This window comes from Rhinolophus sinicus, linkage group LG07, assembly GCF_036562045.2.
Source record: "Rhinolophus sinicus isolate RSC01 linkage group LG07, ASM3656204v1, whole genome shotgun sequence".
In the NCBI taxonomy this organism is placed as follows: domain Eukaryota; kingdom Metazoa; phylum Chordata; class Mammalia; order Chiroptera; family Rhinolophidae; genus Rhinolophus; species Rhinolophus sinicus.
The window spans coordinates 2,199,405-2,222,493 of NC_133757.1; the positions used below are offsets into that span (position 1 = coordinate 2,199,405).

General features: G+C 47.1%; 1 protein-coding gene across 5 annotated transcripts in view; it reads right to left on the minus strand.

Moving 5' to 3' along the window:
• The window catches only part of MGMT (O-6-methylguanine-DNA methyltransferase), a 267,078-nt gene that overhangs the window by 50,617 nt on the left and 193,372 nt on the right, over nt 1-23,089 (minus strand). For all 5 annotated transcript variants that reach the window (XM_074338804.1, XM_074338805.1, XM_074338803.1 and 2 more), the window contains one exon: nt 11,574-11,713. In XM_074338804.1, coding sequence (XP_074194905.1) covers nt 11,574-11,713 — 140 coding nt within the window. The remainder of the gene's footprint in view (nt 1-11,573; nt 11,714-23,089) is intronic.

The window sequence follows — 23,089 nt, forward strand, 5'->3', positions numbered from 1 at the left end:
GTGCTCGTGTAAATAGAAATGTTTTTAACTTCACTATAAGCCCTTTTTCATGTTTTTAATGGACCAATTCATACATATTCTTTTGCGAAGAGTCTATTAAATCCATTCCCCAGTTACTTATTAGGCAGTCTGTATTTTTATTATAGAGTCATAGGAGTCTTCATGTAATCCCACGTACAAGTCCTTTGTCAGTTATACATGTTGCAAAATGTTTACTCTGTGGCTTTCATATTCATTTTCTTAACAAAGTCTTTGATTTTTGACAGAGTCTAATTTATTGTTTTTTTATAGCTTTATATTTGTGATACATGAAATGTTTGTCCATTCAAATTATGAAGATATTATCCATATTGCCCCCCCCCCCATTTATTGAATACTTTCTCCTGGACTTAAAAAAAAAAAAAAAAGGAAACACAGGCAGACCTTGGCGGTATCACAGGTTCAGTCCCAGACGACGGCGACAGAGCAGTCATGATCTCTTTGCTGGTGGAGGGTCTTGCCTTCAATTTGTAAAAACAAAGGAAAAGCAACACCTGTGAAGCACAGTCAAGCAAGGTATACCTGTAAATGTCACCTTCTTCGAAATAAAGATGAATTGGGAGAAAGGGGAGATGATCTTGAGTGCTGACAGGGGGAGTTGAAGAGACCAGCACAGAGCCAGGTGTCTCGGTTGCTCTTCATTGCTGGGTTTTAGAGAAAATGCTCCCATCCATGAATGTAGCAGATAATTCCCGGGCTGGATCTCTGGTGGTCTCATGTCACGCTCATTACCAGTGTCCCCACTTCACAGATGGGGAATCAGAGGCTTCAAAAGGCTATTATGGGCTGAGCTGTGTCCCCACAAAGTCCCTATGTTGAAGTTCTAACTTCCAGTACTTCAGAATTGATATAATCTTCCCCAAGGTGGTTAAGTTCAGAGGGCTAGACCCCAGGGGGATCTGCACAGGGGGACGGCCATGTGAAGGGTCAGCAAGGGGTGGCCATCTGCAAGCCAAGCAGAAAGGGCTCAAAAGAAACACACTTGATCCTGGACTTGCAGCCTCCACAGCTGAGAAGGGATGACACCTGCTGTGTGAGCCTGTGGCATTTGTTCCTATAGCAGCCTGAGCTTATACGAGGGTAAGGATGTTTCTCGAGGTTGCTCAGGTGGTCAGAGGTGGCACTCGCTCCCACAAACCAGGTCATAGTCACCTTGGCCCCACACACAGCATGGGAGCTTTCACAGGTCGTTCCCCAGGCTCCACGCCACCTGATAGCTCCGACACAAAAGCAAGGTCCCACGTGGTGATGACATGCCTGCATGGCACACAGATGGGCTCCCAGACATCTCTGAAGAAGATGCCCATTGGCAAAGGTCATGGCAGCGTGGAGCGAGCACAGCCCTGTGCCCTCAAAATCTCGCAGAATGGGGCTGTGTCTAGGTCACTACCCAGAGCCATGACTACTCAGAAACATCACTCAGTCAGCTGTTTCGGTCTAGAGTGAAGATCTGTCCTTAAAAGCTGAGGACCAGAGGGGCAGGAGCAAACCTGGGACATGTGTGTGTGTGGCCTCAGTTGTCCCTGTCACACCTGGGAACAGGGCTGCTGGATTACCAAGAGCTCTGATAAAAAATGAGCTGCTGGCCCAAAGAATGGCTGCCCTCTCAGACCATCCCCACCTCACAGATCAGAGCCAAAGCTCCCTAAGCGCATTCTGCAGATGGAGAAGAGATGACGCTGGCCGTTAGCGCTGGTCATGTAAATCACACATAGTTTGTAGAGAACTAGAAGTCTTGACCTGAATGAAAATCAAGACATTATCTCAAAGGTCGAACCACAGGCAAGTGCCCCTGTTTTCGGCATTGAGCTGGGGTCAGCTTCGGTTAGCTGGCTAACCCTGCGAGTTCTGTGCGGCTCTCACTGTGGATTTACACGGAAGCAGCCAGGACGGTGAGGGGAGACTCGTTCTGGATTTTCCACAGGCGCACTGCTCGGCCCCTCACTCCATCCCTACAGACCAGGTGAGGCAGGAGCTGTGAGCACCATCCACCTTCATACTGACGCTTTTATTAATACAAATTGGGCCATTAATAACATTTAAATGCATTAGGTTTAACACAAATAAACAAGACCACCCAAAGACAATTTTAAAAATGATTCCTGTATTCTAGAAAAGAAAACACGGCTGGGTGAAGAGTCAGCGGCCCCAGCCAGGTGTGAACACCCAGAGACCACACCATAGTGGGTCCAGGATGCGGGCATCAAAAGGTGTTAATGGTTTCAATATTTATCTGCTGTAGGGAAGCACTCTAAAGAGAAGACAGAAAAAAAATGCTGCTAATGGCTGTGTCTTTGCCATTAAAATGAAAAGCTTAATGCATCTTATAATCAGAGGACAATTTGCAAATCATTAAGAGAAATGTAAAATTCCATTAAAATACAAATCAAGAGACTCTCCCTGGACTAATAATCTTTTTGATATTATTTTGCATTTCACTATTTCTGTTCCAATACCCAGGCCCCACAAATGATCAGTTCCTGAGCAGACTACTTACCGCAGCCTACTTCTTTAACGAGAGACGGAGAGAAGGGTAATCTGCTATTCAGAGCAGGTACTAATGAAGAATTCCATATATTCTGAAATTTAATTAAAACCCCAAAGATTTCAAATTAGATGCAATTTGAAATGCCTGGGGCAGAAATACATGCACTCGCGTGGCGAGGGTACCACACTGAAAGTTGATACCGTAATTGGTCTTGATGTATTTTTGTGTTGCTGGGCTGAAGCACAGAACTCATAACCATATAAAAATTCTCTGTAGATTACCTGCTCATTGAAAATGCCATCACTCAGGTAGTTCTCCACTAAATTACCATGCTGCTAAAATGCACAAAGTGATTCCGAGAGGAGAGTGGCACAGCTGGCCGACGCTGCCAGTGAGTTATGCAAGCGTCAACGCGGCCCTTTTTCTTAGTAAAATATGCTCAGTTGAATATTAAAATATAATTGGCATTCAACCTAAGTAGCTTAAACCATTTTGTTATCTTCTTTTAAACCGATTTGGCTCTTCCACAGTTATTTTCAAGGATGCGATTCACAAACTAATGATACCATCACATTCAGCCAGATTTGTGCTGTGTTACATTTGTCATAAACAGGCACAGCTTCTATAGCCTGCGAGGGACGGCCTTTTATATTAGCTGCTCTTGAACATCAAAGGCCCGATTCTTGAGGAAAAAGAAAAAGCGGGGTAGGATATGCCATTTATGTTGGTTCTTGCATATTTTGTTCTAAAAAGAGGGAAAGATGCAAATTTTCTAGAAGTATATGTCTTGGCCAGGCAATGAGCTGCCATGTCCCTCAAGCCTGGTCGCTGGGTCTTGCTCAGACCATGGGAGGAAAAGCTGAAAAGAATCGAGCTGTGCAGCAGTGTTTCCCAATGGGGAAGGAATGCGCGTTTTTATTTATTTATTTATTTTTTAAAGCAGAAAACGTGAGCATAGCCACCCAAGTCCAGGAACTGCGTCTCCTCTTCCCACAGTATGTGTTTGGTACGACCATTAACAGCAGTCCTCAAGCAAAGAAAAAGCAGCTACCAGAGGAAGGGAGAAGATGCTTGCATTCATGCCGGCTGGGGGGCAGGGGTCACCAGAAAGGCTGTTTTCCAAAACATGATCACTATTTCCCTTAGTATCTGGGAGGGTGGGAAAATCCTGAGCTGAACTTCAGGAAGTCCGGGATGCATTTACTTTTCCCCTTGCTTCACTCTTCAGTGTGCTTGTTTAGAAGTATGTTACTGGCATGAAAATGTCTCCTGGTGCCTGAAGGAGCTGAGCCCCCAGGAGGTCGGCTCTGCCCTGGCACTCTGACCCCACGGGGTCACAGCAGCTACACCGAGGGCCTGGCAGCACCAAGTATCTGAGTTCTCCATTCTGAGACTGTGAGCCACGGCCTTCAACGGTGACCACACTTGTGAACCTTGTATTTTGAATCAGTTTGAATGTAACGGTTACAGTAGGTAAAAAAATCATGTGTGATAAAGCATTTAAATTAAGTAACAGTTTTTATGCTTTTGGCCCCTACAAATAGTTGTACTGCATTACCGCCATTGATTTTCTATCACTATTTACATGTTTAACCTATTGACGACTTATAGTCCAATTCCATGTAATTTTTATTAAAGTATTTTCTCTATAAACCCAGGGAGTAGAGAGAACCCTGGGATGAGATCAACACGCAGTAACATTGCCTGTAAAATGTGCATATACAACATTTTATGACAACAAAAATATTAAACATTCTCTCTGGAAGCAGTGCAGGTTTGTCTAATAACTACAGTGGGAATAAAAATTTTAAAAGCACATTTAAGTGAAAAGTCTGTTTCCCAATTTAAAATATAGACTTGATAGAAAATTCATATTTTTCAAAGCCCATTTCAAAGGAAAAATCATTGAAGAAAGTGACAATGCAATTTACACTTCCTGCGTGGTAGAAAGCTGACTCCCTCCCTACTCCTTTTCGGAGGTGAAGTACGTCCAAGTCCAACATGCACACATCACAGACGATCTTTCTAAACGTGTGAGCATAATTAGGTGACTTATTTTTAATGGAAACTTTCATTGGTTTGCTGTTTAATTACTATGCTAGCGGTAACAGTTATATTTTAATGTGAATATTTTCCCATAAAAGCAGCTCTTGTAAGAATTTCAATGACAAGTACTATTTGTCTGTAATAGAGGCCTCATTTTATCCTACAAGGTTTGAAAGTAGCTGACTTTCAAAGTCTTTGTGGTTACTTTTGAGCCTGGTGAACATTATGCTGTGTGACCCCAGCAGCCGTGAGGGAAAGCATTTTCAGGCTCATTTTTTGGCCTGATCGATGGAAACCTCAGAGAACATAGGATCTGACCACCTCTTAGATTTAGGATGAAACTTTCACTTAACTAGGCTTCCCAGGAGGCCTTGGCAATTACTGACTAGTCACAGGGCTCTTGGCACAGGGACACCATGGATTTTCAGGGGGTCCAGTGAGCTGTGGTTCTGTTCTAGCCTCTACTAGCTTGTCAGGAGCTGGTATCCATAGACCAAGTTCTCCTTCTGGGGAGGGGAGCATTTTACCACACTGCTCCCTAGGGTACGGGCAAGGTGGGTTCCCACAGTGGGTCGTGTGAATATTTAGACTTGATCCTGGCAATCCCAGGATGGGACCTACGTTACATCTGCAGAGAAGGGGTTGGTATGCAGAACCTGAGCCAACCACTTCCCCTCTGATGGCTACTTCCATTGCTCACTGGGCTGGGAAGAACCCAGAGCATCACGCATCTGGCTATTTCAAACCCATTTTTGGCCCAGAGTATGCGGGCACCTTCTGCAGGTCCTGGGTAGCTTTGCTGACATGCCACCCTGGGCTATCCTGGTCAAGTGCCAGCACCTGGTAAGGCTCGTCCTGATTCCATCACCCGGTGGCTGAGGGGTGGACGAGCAGCCCGTTCCGCTCACTCTTTCCCAACCAAAAAGATGAATAACACTGGCTCTCTCACTTCCTCATGAGGCTACATGCAAAGCCAGATCAGGTAGACATATGCACACATAACCTAGAACTTACTTAAGTTGTTAAGTATAAGAGCAAAACACTTCCATATGCACAGCTGCGTCTCGAACAAAAAATCATTTTTTAGAATGTTAAACTCAATGTAAAGTGAAGCACACAGCAAATGCCCTCATTATATACATATGTGTATGTGTATATACATATATATGCACACATACATATAAGTACATATGTAACTATTGGCCTGCCCTAAGATTTTAATGTCTTGGGGAGGGGTGAGAAGTAGAAATCGTAGGCATAATATCATGAACAAGCTTTCTAGAACTTTCTGAGACATTCACCCCCAGGCCCCCAGATGAGGGGATCGAGATACAAGAGTAACTTGAAAAAGCCGTTTGCTTGAATGAATCATAGTTGAAACTTTAAAAACTCCTCGTACGAGACGTGGTTGCACAGAACACTGAATAAACACGCGGTGGTGACAACCGCCAGGCAGGAAGCTGCGTGATAAAATATGAAACAATGAACTAAGACACAATCTGAACCACAGGTTCTCTGGCCCATGAAATTCACCAATATGCCAAAGTGTAGTTATCAGTCAAGTTGAAGAGTGAACAGTTTAATGCACTGATTGCTTCCGAGCTGGCTTGGCCAGCCCCACACAGACGGAGGCAGGACCAATCAGGGCAGCGGCCAGGGTGACCACAGGGCCTCAGGGGCTCTGAGGAACACCCACCTGCCAAAACGATGCTCCTGCCTGCTCAGGCGGGGAGCCCCCAGCCACACACAATTCCAACGTTTTTGTTCCACAGAAGGGCTGGAAGGGATGTAGATACACGAATGTGTCCAGGGGCCAGGCAGCCGGGAGGGTGGTGAGCCCACGAAGGGGCTCTCCTCTAGAGAAAGGACAGCAGCCGCTGCTGGTTCCCATGTCACTAGGCCTGCAGGCCGGACGGAAGGGCCGCCTGAAGACGTCAGCACTCTCCTGTGATGGCTCTGGGCAGGGAAGAATGATGGTCTGGGCCTGGTCTTCTGGGCCTACGGGCAGGAATCCCTGCGGTCGGTTAGGTCCCGACATGTCTGGATGAAGCAGCCTGCGCATTTACCACCTCGGTCACAGCAGGGGCCTGGTCTGTACCCCGTAGGTCATTTGCTTTCGCAGATTCCTGCCCTGCTTTTGTTCTAAACACCCCCCTTTATTTTCTTCCTTGGTTCTAAACCACAGAAATATGCTGGGTTTCGCTCTCTGTGACGCGGATGCGGGCCGCTCCCGCGAGGGCCTCCTGCACTGATTCCTCTGACCATCTGCCCGGCACCCTGAACTTCATGGCCTGCCATCACTCTCAGGCTTTTGATCTGTTCTCTTCAGTCTCACCTTTCCCAGCTCCAGCCTCAGAAGGCCTGGGACCCATCTTTCCACATTTGCTGTCCCCAAAAAGCCGCTTAGCAGCTCTACGGTGAAAGAAGTGATTTATCACCAACTGTTTCCTTCCCACTTAATTTAAGTACAGTGTTGTTTGCTTTTTCTAATCAATAATGGGTATCGGAAGGTTTACCCACCAGGTGACACCTTTGCAAGGCCCACAATTTTCCTAAGCCCTCGTTTGAAATATGGGAGCATGGCGATGGCTGGCCAGAAAAACCTGCAACTGCAGCTCCTACTTTGGCTATTCTCTTCTCTATAAACTGGTAATTTTTTGAACTTCAGGGAAAAATATCCACACAGGAGCTTGAAAGCACAAAGCTGCCGCCTGCTACGGATCTACAGGGGAGAATAAAGAGAAAGCCCTCCATTCACCACAAGACCCTTTGTAGGCAGACTCGGGCTGGGTTCACAGCTTACAAAGCAACGTGAGGGGTCCAAGAGGCCCCAGCCACAGAAGGAAGAGGGCTCGGTGCCCTCTTCTCTGGGGAGGCTGATGCCTGATCTGGGTAATTCCTGGATGTGAGTGACAGGGGGGCTGGCCCAGAAGGCTGAGGGGTGGGTAGAGGTTGGATGATTCGTTCGCCCCACTGGCACAGTGGGGGGTTAACTAATTCACCTGAAAGGGCCTTTCCCTAACTCTTTGGCAAGGCTTTGGCTTTTGGCTTTGGTAGACGCCTTTTTGAAAGGGGTTTGGCAGAGACACACAAATACGAGAATCCTTTCTGAGGCTCTGTGACAGAAGTTACACAAACTTACTTCCAGCCAGCAGGTTTAAAAAAAATGCAGATTTTACTACTGTCATGCAACTGGATTTCATAGCTACAAGCTAATAGCTGTGACAAAGGAATTATTAAGGTGTTAAATATTTCATTTAAAAGGGAACATTTCAGTCACTTTAAAAAGAAAACTCAGAACTCATCTGTTGAAAAACCATCATCTGTGAGCTGGGACTCAGAGGACCGGCTGAGGTCTCCCTGCTCTCCCTCCACTGGCCGCCTGGTGTGGGCGCCCAGAGCACAGGCCCCGCCTTGGGGGAGGGGCCTCTGTGGGTACCAGAGGAAGCCCCTACCCCAGCCTGGCAGGACCAGCAGAAAGGCCTGGGGTGAGTGGCCCAGCTGCCCATCTCCCTGGCCACTCGGGCCTGTCCAGCCATGGCTTCTAGGTGGCTTCTCCATGGGCAAAGGGCTTAGAATAGAAACAAAGTGTCTACACACCTTCTGTATCTGAAAGCTGATCTCTGTTACCCATAGGCCTGCTTTCCTTAAATTCACTGTGAAATACGGCTTTTGTCAAAGTGCTACTTTTATTACTCTCACTGCTTTTGCCACTGACCTCTAAGGTTATTTTAAGATGCATATTATATAAATAAACTAATTTTCTTTTTTTAGAAGTAAACAAAGAAGTTAGGGAGTGTAACAGAAGAGAAATTTAAATGGTATTTCATTATGAAAGAAACATTAAGAAAATATTTATTTCAGGAATAATGGCTTCATTACATAACTCTTTCTGGGAGAACAATGAATTCAAAATAAACAAAACTGACCTTTGAAAGAGGTTTATAGGGAGGGCCTGACATCCCTAAAATGCTTCTCTGAGCTACCAGACTACGAGCGCTCCATCACAGAGTGGCTGCAAAAACATGATTCTGTTGACACTTTTAATAAGCCAGATTAGCAAAAACCCAAATCCCCAAACCAAAAAAAACCCCACCAGAAACACAAAAAGAAAACAAATTTTTTTTTTAGAAAATGCCCAACTACTAACACAACAACCTCACAAAAAATTCATCTTACTCAACAGCTCACCATTCGGTTCAATCTCTTCAGCAGCACGAGGACCTTCCTGCCAGGAGCTACACCCTCCCACACAGAAATCCTGCCTGTCCTGGCCCCAGAAAAAGGCACCACACAGACTCACATCCTTGTGGTCAGGAAAGGCAGCCGTACACATCCCTGGGAGGAATTCCCAGGTAATTAACTTATTACTAATCAAACTTTGGAAACGCTAAGATAAGATGTTGAACCATATGTAGTTTCCAGCACTTGATGCTTTAAACCGACCAAAATGGCAATTTCATATGGTTCGCCCTAGCACACATTTCTGTGACTCTTTAAACAAAATGAACCAACAGTGAACAGCGCACTCATCTTACAGAAGGATCCAAAAAAAGACAAGCGGTCTTGCTCATGCACAAGAGGGTCCTTTTGGCAGCAGGACAGGCTACGCGTCATCCTGAGGAGGGGACGACGGAAGGTCATAGGCATTAGGAAGAAAGAATCAGAGAAGGGGCTGGAACGCAAGGAGCTCCCTGCTAGTTACTCTTTTAAAAGCAAGTTGGAATAGGGAGACCTGGTACAATCTCAGAAGCAGCAACATGATGAAAAAATGATACGCAAAAGTATGCTCCACATACATATGCAAAAATTAAAATGCACAGAAAGTGGAATTTGCCAAGGAAATTTATTCCACATTAAATGGACACATTCCTCCCAGTTTTCCAGAAGGTTCATTTCTTTGTGTTAATCTACAGCTTCCAGAGCTCTGAGTTTGTCCGGGGGTTTCCTTGTGTGTGACTCCCTCTGCCCATGGTGCCACTGGCTCCCAGATAGACAGCAGAAAGAGAGCCAAGCCCACAGAGACAGGAAGGGGGTTATGCCACATCTGGGGTCATGGCCAGTTAACTCCATCCACACCTGGTCCCTGCCCGGCAGTGAGGGAGTGAGCTAAAGTCTTAACAGAAAGCCTGGCCCCATGGCCACTGCATGTCAGCAGGCAGGTGCCAGAAGGAGGGGACCTGGACCCACTCAGAAGTGCCTGCCAGCGCTGCAGGGCTTGTCTGACAGGGAGCTGACTATTGGGGTGGCTGGATGGCCTTCCTCCTTCCCCAAGGGCCACTTCCAGCTCGTCCTGGTCACCGAGACCTGTGATGACCATGACCGGCTGGCAAGGCGACGAGAAGCAGGGGAAGAGTGGCCGGTCCCAACCGTCTTCAAGCGCTGAGGACAGGACTGCAGGGTTTTACAGGCCCGTCCTTTCCCCCCACCCCATTATATCCCAGATGCCTCTTGCCCTGGTGTTGTAATTTTTCTGTTGTGAAAATTTCAAAACCTTAACTTTCAGCCCCGTTATCTGATAGACTTAAAGAGAAGGAAAGCCAGTTGGATAGTTCTTTCCCGCTCCTACTGGCAGAGCAGGGACCCCAAAATCGCAGCAGTGGGTGGAAGAGTTCCCTGCTCCACGACTCCCAACCATGTCTCTGAGGTTTGAGGCCGCACAGCGGGATCCCCACCGTCCCTGGAACAGGGGCGGTGCATACGAGTACAGTCACAGCACCCTCAGTTCAGCCTGTAGACACAAGGTGCTGGGAGAAGGGGATCCGCATGGGTGGGAAGAGCGCTGGGCAGGGGTCCCACGGGCAGCTGCAGCCCCACCTTGGCCCCTGGAGGGCGCCATCGGCAGACGACGGAGGGCTCTGGAAATGTGTGGAGTATCCTGGGAAAGCCCACCCCAAACCCCCCACCCCATCCTAGAGACCCCCTTTTAGAAACTCCAGAGCACCCACTGAAAGGGAGCTTCTGGAGACAGTGCTAGATGACAAAAGGGGTGACAGGGGACCCTGTTGATTACAGCAGCACAGTTTCAGTTCATTCTATGCAAAAGCGTTCAAGGTTTTATCTGTTTATTGCTAGTCAATTCAGGTATTAGCTCAAGATTCAGAAGCTTCTCTCCCCACATCCTCTGAAAACTTGACTCCATTTTCAAGTTCTTTCTTGCTGTAAATCATAGCAGCAATTAGAATACCATTAAACTTACTTGGTTTATTCCACTTTTAAATCCAAGATCGCTTTAAATTTACCTTAACTAAAATCTCAGGGCAACTTTTTTTTCTTTAAGTATATGTATGCATGCATGCACACATATGTACGTATGTAAATGATCATTTGTATTAAAATGACTATAAAAGTCACTATGCAAAGCATAAACCTCTGGTATGTGTCTAGAATGATTTTTGTTGCCATCAGTAAGATCCAAACAAAAGCTTAAAAAGAAATGTCTGGGAAATTGTTTCTAGGTTATCACATGCTTTACGTGCCTCTGGCACACTCCATTGAGACAACAAGTTCTCAATTCATCCCTCAAGAACATAACATCTAAGTTTGAGACATTAAACTGAAAACTCATCCAAGAAGACACAATGCTGCCCCCCAACTCTACTGTAAGTGTCACCAATGGAGTTTATGGAAGGGGCTGCCTGTCCACGTGCAGTCTGGTTTTCTGCGCTGCTGGCAAGCAGATAGGTTAAGTTCACAAAAAGCTTATTGAAAAATGTACTGCCATTCAGATGTGTTCCTATTTAAACCTTGCAGCCAGTGAGAGTCCAGAGTTGATGTGCATGCATCATTTTTACTGCCTTTGCCAAGAATTACGTGGTCACGTGCCAAAACTAACACAACCGTTTGGAATGGGTGTCCTCACAGCGTGGCCACATGCTGTCTGTTTAGATGATGTAGAAATACCAAGTTGGTCTAGTCAATAAAGTGAGCTGTGAGGTAAGTGATAGTTAACAAGGCAGGCTCCCTGAAGGAAAGCTGGGGAGGGTGCCGAGTTACTGACCTCGCTGGAAGACGGGGTGGTGAAGGGCAGGCACAGGGAGCTCCTGGAGGGCCGCGGGCCTGTGGAAGTAGGCATCCAGCCAGGCTGCGCACTGCACGAGGGGCTCTGGCATTCCTCCGTGTCCGGGGGCCTCTGCGGGGCTGCAAAAGTGATAACAGGAGCTTAATAAACCCAGAGGCTTCAGTCTACACGTCCAAAAAGTACACAGAAAACACTAATGCACCGAAATGGGTCAGGTCTGTAGCTGTTTCATGAGGATGCACGCCTCAACTGGCTGTGCAACAGGCATTACGACAGGAGACAGTGGGCTGGGGGGATGAGGGGTGAGATGCCTGGAGCTGTTTCACCCGCGCCTCCACCTTTGGCTTTAACAAAACAAGGGGCGATAACTCGGAAGGGATGTCCCAACACATGGCTCTCCTATCTGGGGCTCCAAACGTTTGCAGTCACCGTAAAGCAGGATGTGACAGAACAATGATGACTAGCGCAGACACGATTCGCGTGGGAGTGTGCCTGTCCTTTTGCAGGACTAATGCAGGACAGATGTGTATTTATTTGCATCTATTTTCAGCTGTAAAATTTCCAAGTATTCATTATCAAAAGTGTTTTCCAGAAACACGATTAAAGTAAACTGTACCACTCACCTCCCACCCCCGCTGAATTTCAGAAACAGAATCACATACTCATGTGTTTCGATTGCTTTGTGCTGCATTATGGGGGATTTCCTCCCAGTTTGCTTTCTTTTTTTAAAAGTTTATTGGGGTGACAATTGTTAGTAAAGTTACATAGGTGTCAGGTACACAATTCTGTAATACATCATCTATATATCACATTGTGTGCTCACCACCCAGAGTCAGTTCTCCTTCCATCACCATATCTTTGATCCCCTTTACCCTCATCTCCCACCCCCCACCGCCCACCCCTCTGGTAACCACTAAACTATTGTCTGTGTCTATGAGTTTTTGTTTCTCATTTGTTTGTCTTATTCTTTTGTTGTTTTCAGTTTTATATCCCATATATCAGTGAAATCACGTGTTTCTCGACTTTTTCTGACTTCTTTCACTCAGCATAATAATCTCAAGATCCATCCATGTTGTCGCAAATGGTATTGTTTCATCTTTTCTTATGGCAGAATAGTATTCCATTGTGTATATGTACCACATCTTCTTTATCCAATCACCTATGGAAGGACACTGGCTGTTTCCATATCTTGGTCAGTTTGCTTTCTATCTTCTGATGCCCACGCGTCAGAGTGTGTACTCTGTGTGCAGGTCATTCTGTGAGTTTGTAAGCTCAGTGACAGTACCAGGACTTTTATGCCGGGGTCTCCTATCTGTTCATTTTCAAATCCTATTCCTTGTTCATTATGGTTGTTAGTCTCCCTTTTATCTCCTTAAGTTTCCTTTAGTTGTGCTTCAGATGGTTTCACTGTTCCTCCTACTTGGGGTGCTGATTCTTGTTTTTGGGGCCCTGTAGCCACCCCTCATAGACCTGATTTCTCTTCGGCAGAGGCTGATTTTCCGGGATGTGTTCCACTGGACAGAGAAAACGACCCTATGGAGAGGGTTCACTTTTGCTGCTTCTGAGTCCTGGAGTTTAGGATGGATCTAGTTCTTTCAGTTTCCCAGGACTCCACACTCATGGCAGCACGGGAAGGTGGAAAGGCCACCACAAAGCAGGTACAGGAAGCTCTTCCTGAGCCCCTTCCACCTCCCTGTCCGGCGTGCTAAGGGCAATGCACGGGCCTCAGTCTCCAGGCTGTCCCCCTTCACCACACATTCACTGCCTTATGAGGGTCCAGGTGCTGTGGAGAGGCCACTATCAGTTGGGCATGCGTCCCAGCCCAGGAGTGCAGGCCTGGCCGTGCCTGTGCGGGTAGGGGACAACAGTGTGAGCGGGCACTGCAGACCGCGACATCCTGCTTCATGCTACCGTGTTCTCCGAAAATAAGACCTAGAAGGACGATTAGCTCTAATCTGTCTTTTGGAGCAAAATTAATTTAAGACCAAGTCTTATTTTACTGTAATATAATATGATATGATATGGTGATATGATACAATATAATACCGGGTCTTATATTAATTTTTGCTCCAAAAGATGCATTAGAGCTGATGGTCTGGCTAGGTCTTATTTTCGGGGAAACATGGTACAAGCCATGGGAGCAGCTGCTGCCCTTTCAGTGGGGCATATAAATGGTACAGTGTTGGAGTCTGAGTCTCCCGGTCACAGCGCTTTGTAGGTGTTAAGAGTCTCCAGCAAGGTCCTGGGAACTTTCCAGAAATGAGCTTCCCCCTGAGGGATGCACAGAGGTCCCCTGCACGGTTTCTCAGTGGAGCGGGAGGTGGTCAGGGAGAGCTTTCGAAGCTGTGAATACAGACAGTGAAGGAAGGAACCAAAGGACAAACAGGAAAAGAAATGAGCGCAGCAAGATGACCAGGGATTAAGGGACAACTGAAACTCAGGCCTCACAGAGCCGGACAGAGTCGGGCAATCCTGGGACAATGTGACTGTCTGGGGCAGGTCCACACTTTGGCTCAGCTGCCACCTTTCGTAGATCTCTGTGAGGGGAAAGCCACACAGACAGGACCCTTGGTCCACCTGGACCTTGAATCAGCAGGGCTCTTGGGGTCCCCGTCACCAAGAGGCCCATGGGACGTAAGCTCACTCCAGAGGCAGAGAACAGGTGACAGAATGGCCCCTCAGAATGGCTACTCATGGAGATGGAACCGCTGTGTTCTCATTGCTCTGATTTTCCTCTCTATGAGGACATCTGGACATGGAAAGGAGAGCCTCTGTGTTAACATGGCTTAAATATTATTCAATGTCAGAGAGAAATTCTCAGTCACTATTCTCGTCTGTCCCTTACTTCCTGAAAAAACTGTACTGATGAAATCTAAAAAGAAAGCTGAGAATTCTGTCACATGCTTTGCCATCCTGCTCCCGGGGGGGGGGTATAGAGAGTGAGGGAGAGTAGAGGGGCACGGAGGGTAAAGGAGAGGTCCCTCCAGCCAAAGCCGAGACCACGCAGCCCCTGGCTGACGACATCACGCTGAGCCGGCAGCCATCTAGACACGACGCCTGTTCAGACAGGAGTTGAACAGAGCTCATGCGCCAGTGTCACCACCGTCAACCCATGGGGGACTTCCCTCTGAGGAAGGAGAGGGACAGAGCTCTCGTCCAGGCCCTCGCATGGAACCCCCTGGGCCTGCTGCATCTGCAGGAGCCTCATGGAGCCGGGTGCCAGTCAAGAACGGCAGCAAAGGCCAGCTTCTCACCGCCTGGCTGGTCCTCAGGTGGGTGGTGCCGGCCGCCCCATCACACACACCTCAAAGGGGTTCCTCACGTGAGGGGGCACACACTGCGGGAGATGGGGCATCCTGAACCCAGAGGCAGGGGCTTCTGTACCCACCAGCCACTTCTCTGCTTCAAGAGTCACAACTCCTCACTCACACATCAGCCCCAGTGACACCGGGCGCGTGTGGGCGTCCCACCACACTGCCCACACTGGTGGCTGCGCCCTCTGAGCTGCTGAGGGAATTGAAATGTGAGCTGTTTCCTAGCGTTTCCCACTCTTAAAAGGATATTTGAAGAATTTTTATAGTAGTCAAATTCATCTCAAATTGATTTTTTATGCTTGTGCTAAAGATCCCAACCTCTGATTTACTCTGTAGTTCTCCTTTTCAACTCTGTCTCTATTGGCATTAGATTACTATTCATGGGTGAAATGTAATTAAACAGCTTTGATTCCGAAGCCAGGATTTATGATACTACATTTAAAATGAATGGCATTAAACACACACATAAAACCAGATTTTTAAAGCCATGACACAAATTTCCATTTCTACAATAAAATGAAATTTATTCCCTGCCCTGCCCTCTCCTCTAACCTCGCTCTGCTTGTCCACGAACAAGCTGTGGTGTGACAGTCTTCCGGCATTGCTAACGGCGGCTCTTATCGTGGGGGAGGTCCCCAGCTTTCTACAGACGACGCTGCAACCCCGATCGTTATGGACGCTGCGGCCCACACTCATTTAAATCCCAGGTCCAAGTCTTCATGGAGAGCCTCGCAACTCACCCACCACTGACAAGCAAACACCTGTGGCCACTCCACTGTGCCCAGGAACACACCCAGCAATGGCGGGAGCACCGACAGCGCCCGCAGGCATGGCTATGGAAGCGCCAGAGACACAAAGACCCCGTCCTGAAATCAGGGACTTCAGCGTCAATACCCAAGGCCTTCCCCTGAGATGTCATCGATAAGAGTATTCCTGAGGCACATCTCGTGACACTGGAGCACCTCGCCCCCTTTTTTCCCTAGCTTGGCACAAGAAGGCTGGCTAGCGGCTGGAAAATGAATCTGGCTTTGTTGAGCTTTTCAACATAGGACAGCGGAGAGCATTGGGTGGGTACCTCACACAGCAACCACAAAACCACACATGGTTTGCTTTAAGGGTTTCTTCAAGAAATTCCAGGGACTCCGTAAGAAGAAACAGGAGCACAGTGTACTGCCTGCAGGGGAAGCCTCCGGAACGTCAGTGTGTTGGAAAGCCCTGTGAGAATCTCTCCTGGAGCTGTGACCTGTGAGAAGGCCAGGACCTGCTCCCGTCCTGGGTGTGGACAAAGAACATTCCCGTGCTGAACTGTTTTGATATAAACCTGCCCTTCACCCCAAAGGAGGACACAGAAAAGTGGATGAAATGCTCCAGAACAAACTTCTGATAAAGCTTCTAATAAAGCTGCGATGCCTCCCTGGATATATTATCGGGGACTCCACAGCTCAGAAGTCACTCATTACAAGGCTGCCTACCTACCAGGAAGCAGCTCGCATTTCAGGAATGCGAAGGGACAGCGGCAGCCGGACACCTGGGGAAGCAGGGCGACTAGGCGGCCAAGCCACATGGAAAGGCAACAGCCCCGGGGACAAAGCTGTGCCCAGCTCCAGTTGGCCTCCCACTGGGTGCTGTGGGTCAGTGAGGTCAGCCCAAGGCTGCGCATGTGGGGGTGGGGGGGCGCTCTCTGCTACAGGCTGCCCGGAACAGGGACTCGCTGACAAGTAGCCTGCCTGGCCCACAGTGGGCAAAGCATGGCAGGCCAGCCAGGCCCTTTGGAGCCCACTGCCCAAGGTCTAAAATGGCCTCAGGTATGGGCGTGTGCCTGGCATGACACGAGGCAGGCGGGCGGGCTCGGCACCAGCTCCTTGTTCCCTGCCTGGTCAATCCTCCGAAGCTCAAGCAAGTTGGTGGGAGACTTGGGCATTCAGATTTGGGGGGGCCTCAAGACTTTACTGGCAGCAAAGAATCACTAAATCCTGATTTCTGAATGGACTCTACTCCCCAAGGACACTGACATGTCACAGACTTGGCCTAAATCCCATCTGATGTAAGACAGTGGGCCACGGGTTCTGGCACTCACACCTGCCTGGCACCAGAGGCAGACCATGTAACGCTCTGCACTGACAGCTCTGTGCGTCCAAATGCCTCTCTTTCCGACCTCAGAACTTGGACAACAGTTCACAGGATGAAACTGAGCCTTTTGGCTTGGGAAGGTTAACTGGTGATGCTGGAGGGTCACCTAAGGAAAGAGCCCCACACCCGTATTCTTTTGAGCTCATCTGGAATTGGGCTGAGAGTTGGCCCCCAGGATGTGTCCCTCAGCAAAGCTGGGGGGGTCGGTCTGCATGAAACACTGGGATGCTCAGGTACCACGTTTAGTGGGAGGAAAGAGGAGCCCAGAGCCTTGGCGGCGGCCAGCACCCTGAGATATCTGGCGCCTGGAGATGAGAAGTGTATCCCAGGCGGAGCTGGCGGAGCGAGTCCAACCTTCTCTGTGCTGCAGGCCGCGGCATGGAGCGGGGAGGTCCCTGGGACTCCAGGGTAGAGTGCCAGACCTCGCAGGCTCAGGAAGGCACATTCTCAGCAGAAATGGAAAACTGCGATAGAGGTAACTTTATAAACTTCATGTGGAGACTCTTGCTAAGTATCACTGGAAAACACACAATTATGTCCAATTTAACAGACCTTTAGCGCAGTCTCTTGTGCTTGTGTCTGATGGATTGGTCCTGCATTTAATCACACCTTCTTGCTAATGCTCTCATGCTTTTCTTTCAGTGGTAGAATTGAAGACAAGAAATAAATAATGCTACCTGCTAGCAATAAAGACCTTGTTTTGTTTTCTTTTTTTAAAATGAGGCTGAATAAAGCCTTTAAACTCTATATTCCCACTGAACTTAGTGGTTTGATCCCATTCAAGCATTTATTGAGGGCCAGTCTGTACATGGCTTATTGGGAAGAGTATTGCTCGGGGGCTTGCAGTCTAACCGGGCAGGCAGGGCAGGTAAAGGTAAACACAGAGGTGTAGCAACTCTCCCCAGGTTTCACTGACACCCCCAAGGAGCCCTCCCCTCACTGATTAGGACTTTCACATGGCAGCTTATGAAGGAACACTGCAAGTGACTGCTCTGTGACACTGCCTGGCAGTCAGCAGCTGTGTGGGCAATACCACCACACAGGTGTGACAGAGTTTGTGCAAGTGTTGGAACATTCTAGAGTTATAGTAGGACACAGAGTAGGAAAAGGAAAAATCATAGTGTTGATGCTGGAAATAAGAAAACACCAATCTTGAATAACATAATACAACTGAGTCAGAGATGAAAGACGCCCACAGGGTCTCACTGATGTCACAGTTGCTGATGAAGAGGGTCGAGTTTACCGCCTCTTGATTGTATCAGCTGCTGTTCTAAATGATTCACGGGTTATCTCAGTGATTTCCCACACAATCCTAAGAACAATACGCGTTCAACTGTGAAAGAAAGGGGAAATCAAGAACTGCATGGACGATGGGCAGCACATTTAAGTTTATATGGACACAACAGATATGATTTAGATACGTATATACATTTTCACTCTCTGGGATGAGAGCACCTACTGCTCGTAAGACAAGAGTTTACTGCTTGACTTTCATGTGTCTGTTTTCAGATATGCATTCTGGACGAAAGGAAGAGATTTCCTATCATACAAGCGAGGGAAATAAGTAATGATGCTGTTTATTCCTGCTTTACCCCAAAGCCAACAGGATGGTTAGCTGGAGTTCTGAGGTAGCTCCGCAAACCGTCACGGAGCGTTCACTGTGTGGTTCAGAACAGAGGTGACATAAATCCTGCCCCTTGCCTCGATGCTGTCCATCCCACAATCACGCATGGCCAGAATGAATTCTACATTTACAATGATATCAGAGGCCACCAATGGTTCATGTCCCAAGGTCAACGATAGGAGGGAAGAAGAGGCAGTTAAAATTCCACCCATTTGCTCACTTTCTGGGTGGTCATAGGTATGTTGCTTAAATTGGATATCAGTTTTAAATGGATTTCCAAAGCCCTCCAAATTGGGTCCTCAAATTAATGTCAGAACCTAAATAAGGCCACAGAGGAATTTACTGTAGTATTTTAAAACACCCATCAAAATCAGAGAAAATTTTATGTAAAATTTCAGCTCCTCTCCATATAAGGAACATGTCATAAGAACTGTATATACTTTTAAAAATAATTGATTCTTAAAAATACATCAGCAATAATAAAATATTTTTTAAAAGACAATTTAAATAGTACACTTGGCAGACTAGAATGCCTTAAAAAAATCCTATTTACTTTCTCCCTTAAATGTTCAAATTGATAAAAGGGAAACTGTTTTATCAACATTCTAACATATCATTAAAAATCTCTACTATGTGACAGATGAAGATAAAAACACCCCAAAACTATAGATGAATCATCAAATCCCTAATGATTCCAAAACAATTACAGGATGCAGAGCAATCTAGTTAAATTTTATTCAAAAGCTTACTACACTCGTGTTTTCTTTTATTTTTCTATCAAGAAACCCATGAGGTTTAAGCACAATTCATTATGTATGAGACCCCACTTGCGGTGCTTGACTGTTGATTAATAGCAAAGTTTGCTGTGTGTACATTTGCAACATTAGATGCATACAATATGCTAACTTATTCTTTCACTGAAACTAATTATTTACAAAAATGACTACTTGAGACTACAATTTATTAAATGCATGCATCCAGTCTCAATTTGGCCCCCAAAGACAGCCTGAAATGAAGATCTTTTACTTGATGTGACAACTTCTAGAAACACAATTATTAATATTGCAAATGTGGGAAGTAAGGAGTTCAAATGGCCTTATGTCCACGTTGCATTTGTTCTTCACCGCGGAAGCCGAGAACAAAGAAGCGTTTTAACATCTCACACACATGTGAGCGCTATACGCCTCCTTCCCGGCGTAATTTAGCTTCTAAATAAAACGCTTACACATTAACAATGAAACAGTTTATAAAGAAAATAACAGCTAACGTAAAAGAGGAATAAAAAGCCCTAATCAAATTGCCGCTTAAGTAGATTACAATTCTGTCAAGAATTTAGTTCATTTGTTGAAAAATATCTGTAGAAATAGAAAACTTTTAAAGAATCATCCCACGAGTCTCATCAAATTACTGGTACACCCACAAAGATACTTTTTCCCCAAAGGATCTCTGGTGTTTGCTAAATTGGCACGATTCAACAATCCTCCCCACTACCAGAAAAGAAGGGGCAGAGGAGGAATCAGTCCACACACAGGAATTACAGATATCTCATAGTTGGATGTAGCTTTCAAATGCGGCATCTGGTCAACCACGAGTGTCGTTCAGGCTACCTGTAACACCCGTGGCCCAGGGCGGTAGCCACCCACTCAGCATCCTCCTCCATCATCTGGCCTCTCTCTGCAGCTGTCGCTTCTGATGTCCTCAGAGCCTCTGTGTGGCCCTACTCTGAGCTGCTGAAGATATGTGCCACTGCAGGATCGAGAGAGAGAGAGAGAGAGAGAGAGAGAGAGAGAGAGAGGAATCAGACTCCAAGATCAGGAAAAGTAATGTCTGTGCCCAAAAGACAGAAGATCGTCACATGCTATGAACTGCTCTGTGCATTCAAGTTTTGCAAGGACACCTGAGGAAAAAGAGGACATGGTTCCAAAGCAGGGCCTGTTCTGGGATGCAGAGGAACCGACACATCAGCGGGTGGGACTTTGCTTTCTACAAAAAATAAATGTTAAGAGAAAAAAAGTAGGTAGCAGGAGAATGGGAAGAATCTCAGGGCATGTCGTGAAGATGGGTGAAAGATGGCTGGTCTTCTGCCGCGCAATTTAATTTCTCCTGGTAACACAGCCAAGGTCCACCACAGTCAAGGCAACTGACCACGGCAGTCCAAGCTGAGAGAATGTCTCGCTGTCACACCTCCATCACACAGCATGCGCTTGGGAGGTAGGGTCCTGAGTAAAGTGGAGGATAAACGACGTGGAAACAATCAAGGTAAACCTTGTATAAAATTTCATAGCCGCTACTTACTGAGTGCCTAATGTGTGATAGGCTTGTTATTGGAAAACTGTTCTATGTTTATTCCTCCCAATAACCGTTGAGGGAGGTATTATTACCTCTGTGTTCTAGAAGAGGAAACAGGACCAGCGGTTACGTGACGATAAGTAACGTATAAGGGATGGAAACGGGATTTGGATTGAAGTCAGTCTCATTGCAAAGACCTTAATCTCTGGACCATCTCCATGAGACAGAAGTACTCTTGCCCATCTCTTTGAAATGGAAACAGATGATCTCCACTTATCATGAAAAGTCCCTGTGTTCACATGCCCTGTACCTGGTAGTGTGTGAGCTGTTTAGCATTTGGATGTATTCTCTTTTACAATCAGGTAAGTTCTGTAAATTTTTCCCAAATTCTCCGGACAACAATCTAGGACGACTGCCCTGTCACTCAAAGGCAATGGGAATCTGAGTGATGAATCTGGGTCACACTAGGGTCTCAGGCTGGTAGACAGCAGCCCACTGAGCATCACTGGTCCACAGCCTCACAGGAAGGCCATGTTTACATTGAAATGACCAGTCCACACACACACAGTGTTCCTTTAACCAGGTAAGAGGCCCAGGTCTTAGGCTGTTTCAGGCCCATCGCCTTGCCCATCCTCAACCCCAGAGGCAAGGCATGGGGTGAGAAAGGCCACAACACCATTCTAGGCGGCTGGTCAACCAGCAGGGCAGGCCTATGCTACGGCAGGTGTGGGCCTGGGCTGCGCCAAGAAACCAGCAGCATCCGCACCCCATGGAGGCAGCTCTGGTATTTGAATGGACAAACTGCAATGTCGTCGAGTGACCCAGCTCTGCCTCCAGCCCTGCATCCTATCTGGCACGTGCTCGGGGCTCAGTACCTGCCTGCTGAACGAATGAGTAAACAAGACCCACTGGTGTTCACATGGCCACCATAGCATGTGCGCTGAGAACACCTGCATCTCAGATTTCATTTTTCCAATGAATAATTTGCTGAAAACCATTCCCTAGGGTCCAGAAAGCCCACAAAGATTTCCCCAACAGTGAAAGCTGCATTTCTCTGCCTTTCCGGATTTTGTAGCAGACTGCCGAATAACAAAGTTTGCAGAAGCCAGGGAGCCCACGTCACCGTCAATTTGTTTCCTTTGATTGAACCCTACCGTCAGACCTAGAAGTGTTTCTGATTGGAAGACACAAGACTAAGTGGGCTTTCCTTCCTGCTCTTCCATTCCGGCTCCTGATATAAGGCAACCAACCAACTGCATCATGAGAGGAAACAAAAGAATGAAATAAAATAGCAAATCCTTGGCCACATCTTCATGCTATGACCGCAGATACTCCTCGTAAGTCTACTGAATTCCAGTGACCACACACAGATTCTACGAAGCCCACTGATGGCGCACCCCCCAAGAGAAGCTCATTGGGTCTTTAGCAGAGGACAAGGGAAGAGGTCCCAGGGGGGAGAAGCCCCTCAGCCACCCCCTGTGACACGCAGAGGGCACCAGCAGACCTTCTGCAGACTCTGCCCACTGTAGAGCCACGAGAAAGACACCCACTCCTGGGCAGCAGGGACATGCCCCTCCAATGCTGAATGGGCATTCCAGAATGTGTGGTGAGCGACGGGGCAGAGGGTGTGCGAGGTAAAGTGCAGGGTGACAGGGTGCCGCCCGTGTCTGAGCTAGGGGACCCAGCCCCACCAGGCCCCTCTCACAGTCAGCCATCTCCCGTGACAGCAGTTTTTGATTTGCCATCTTCATTAAGGAACATTTCCCCCCCTTCTCCTCTGAGCCCACACAGTGAGAAATAACATTTTGGTACTAGGAGGGCTCGAGAACACCCGCCCCTAATATACTTTGCAAAATTGATCTCCGCACAGCTTCAAGACTACTTTGTCATGATACAATTCAGAAAAAAATTACTTTTCATCTTAGCAAGGGGATATATCCTAATTTAAATGATAAAACAATAACGATTTTTCTGAAGACGCTGCCTCTTGTTTTTCTAAAGACATGCATTATATGAGGACCTGACCCCATTAACTCGGGTACTGGGCTCATTAATAAATAATTCTGCCACTAAATTATCTGTCTTGTAAATTGGTTTGTACAGTTCTAAATAATAGATAGTTCCCTATTATCAAACGC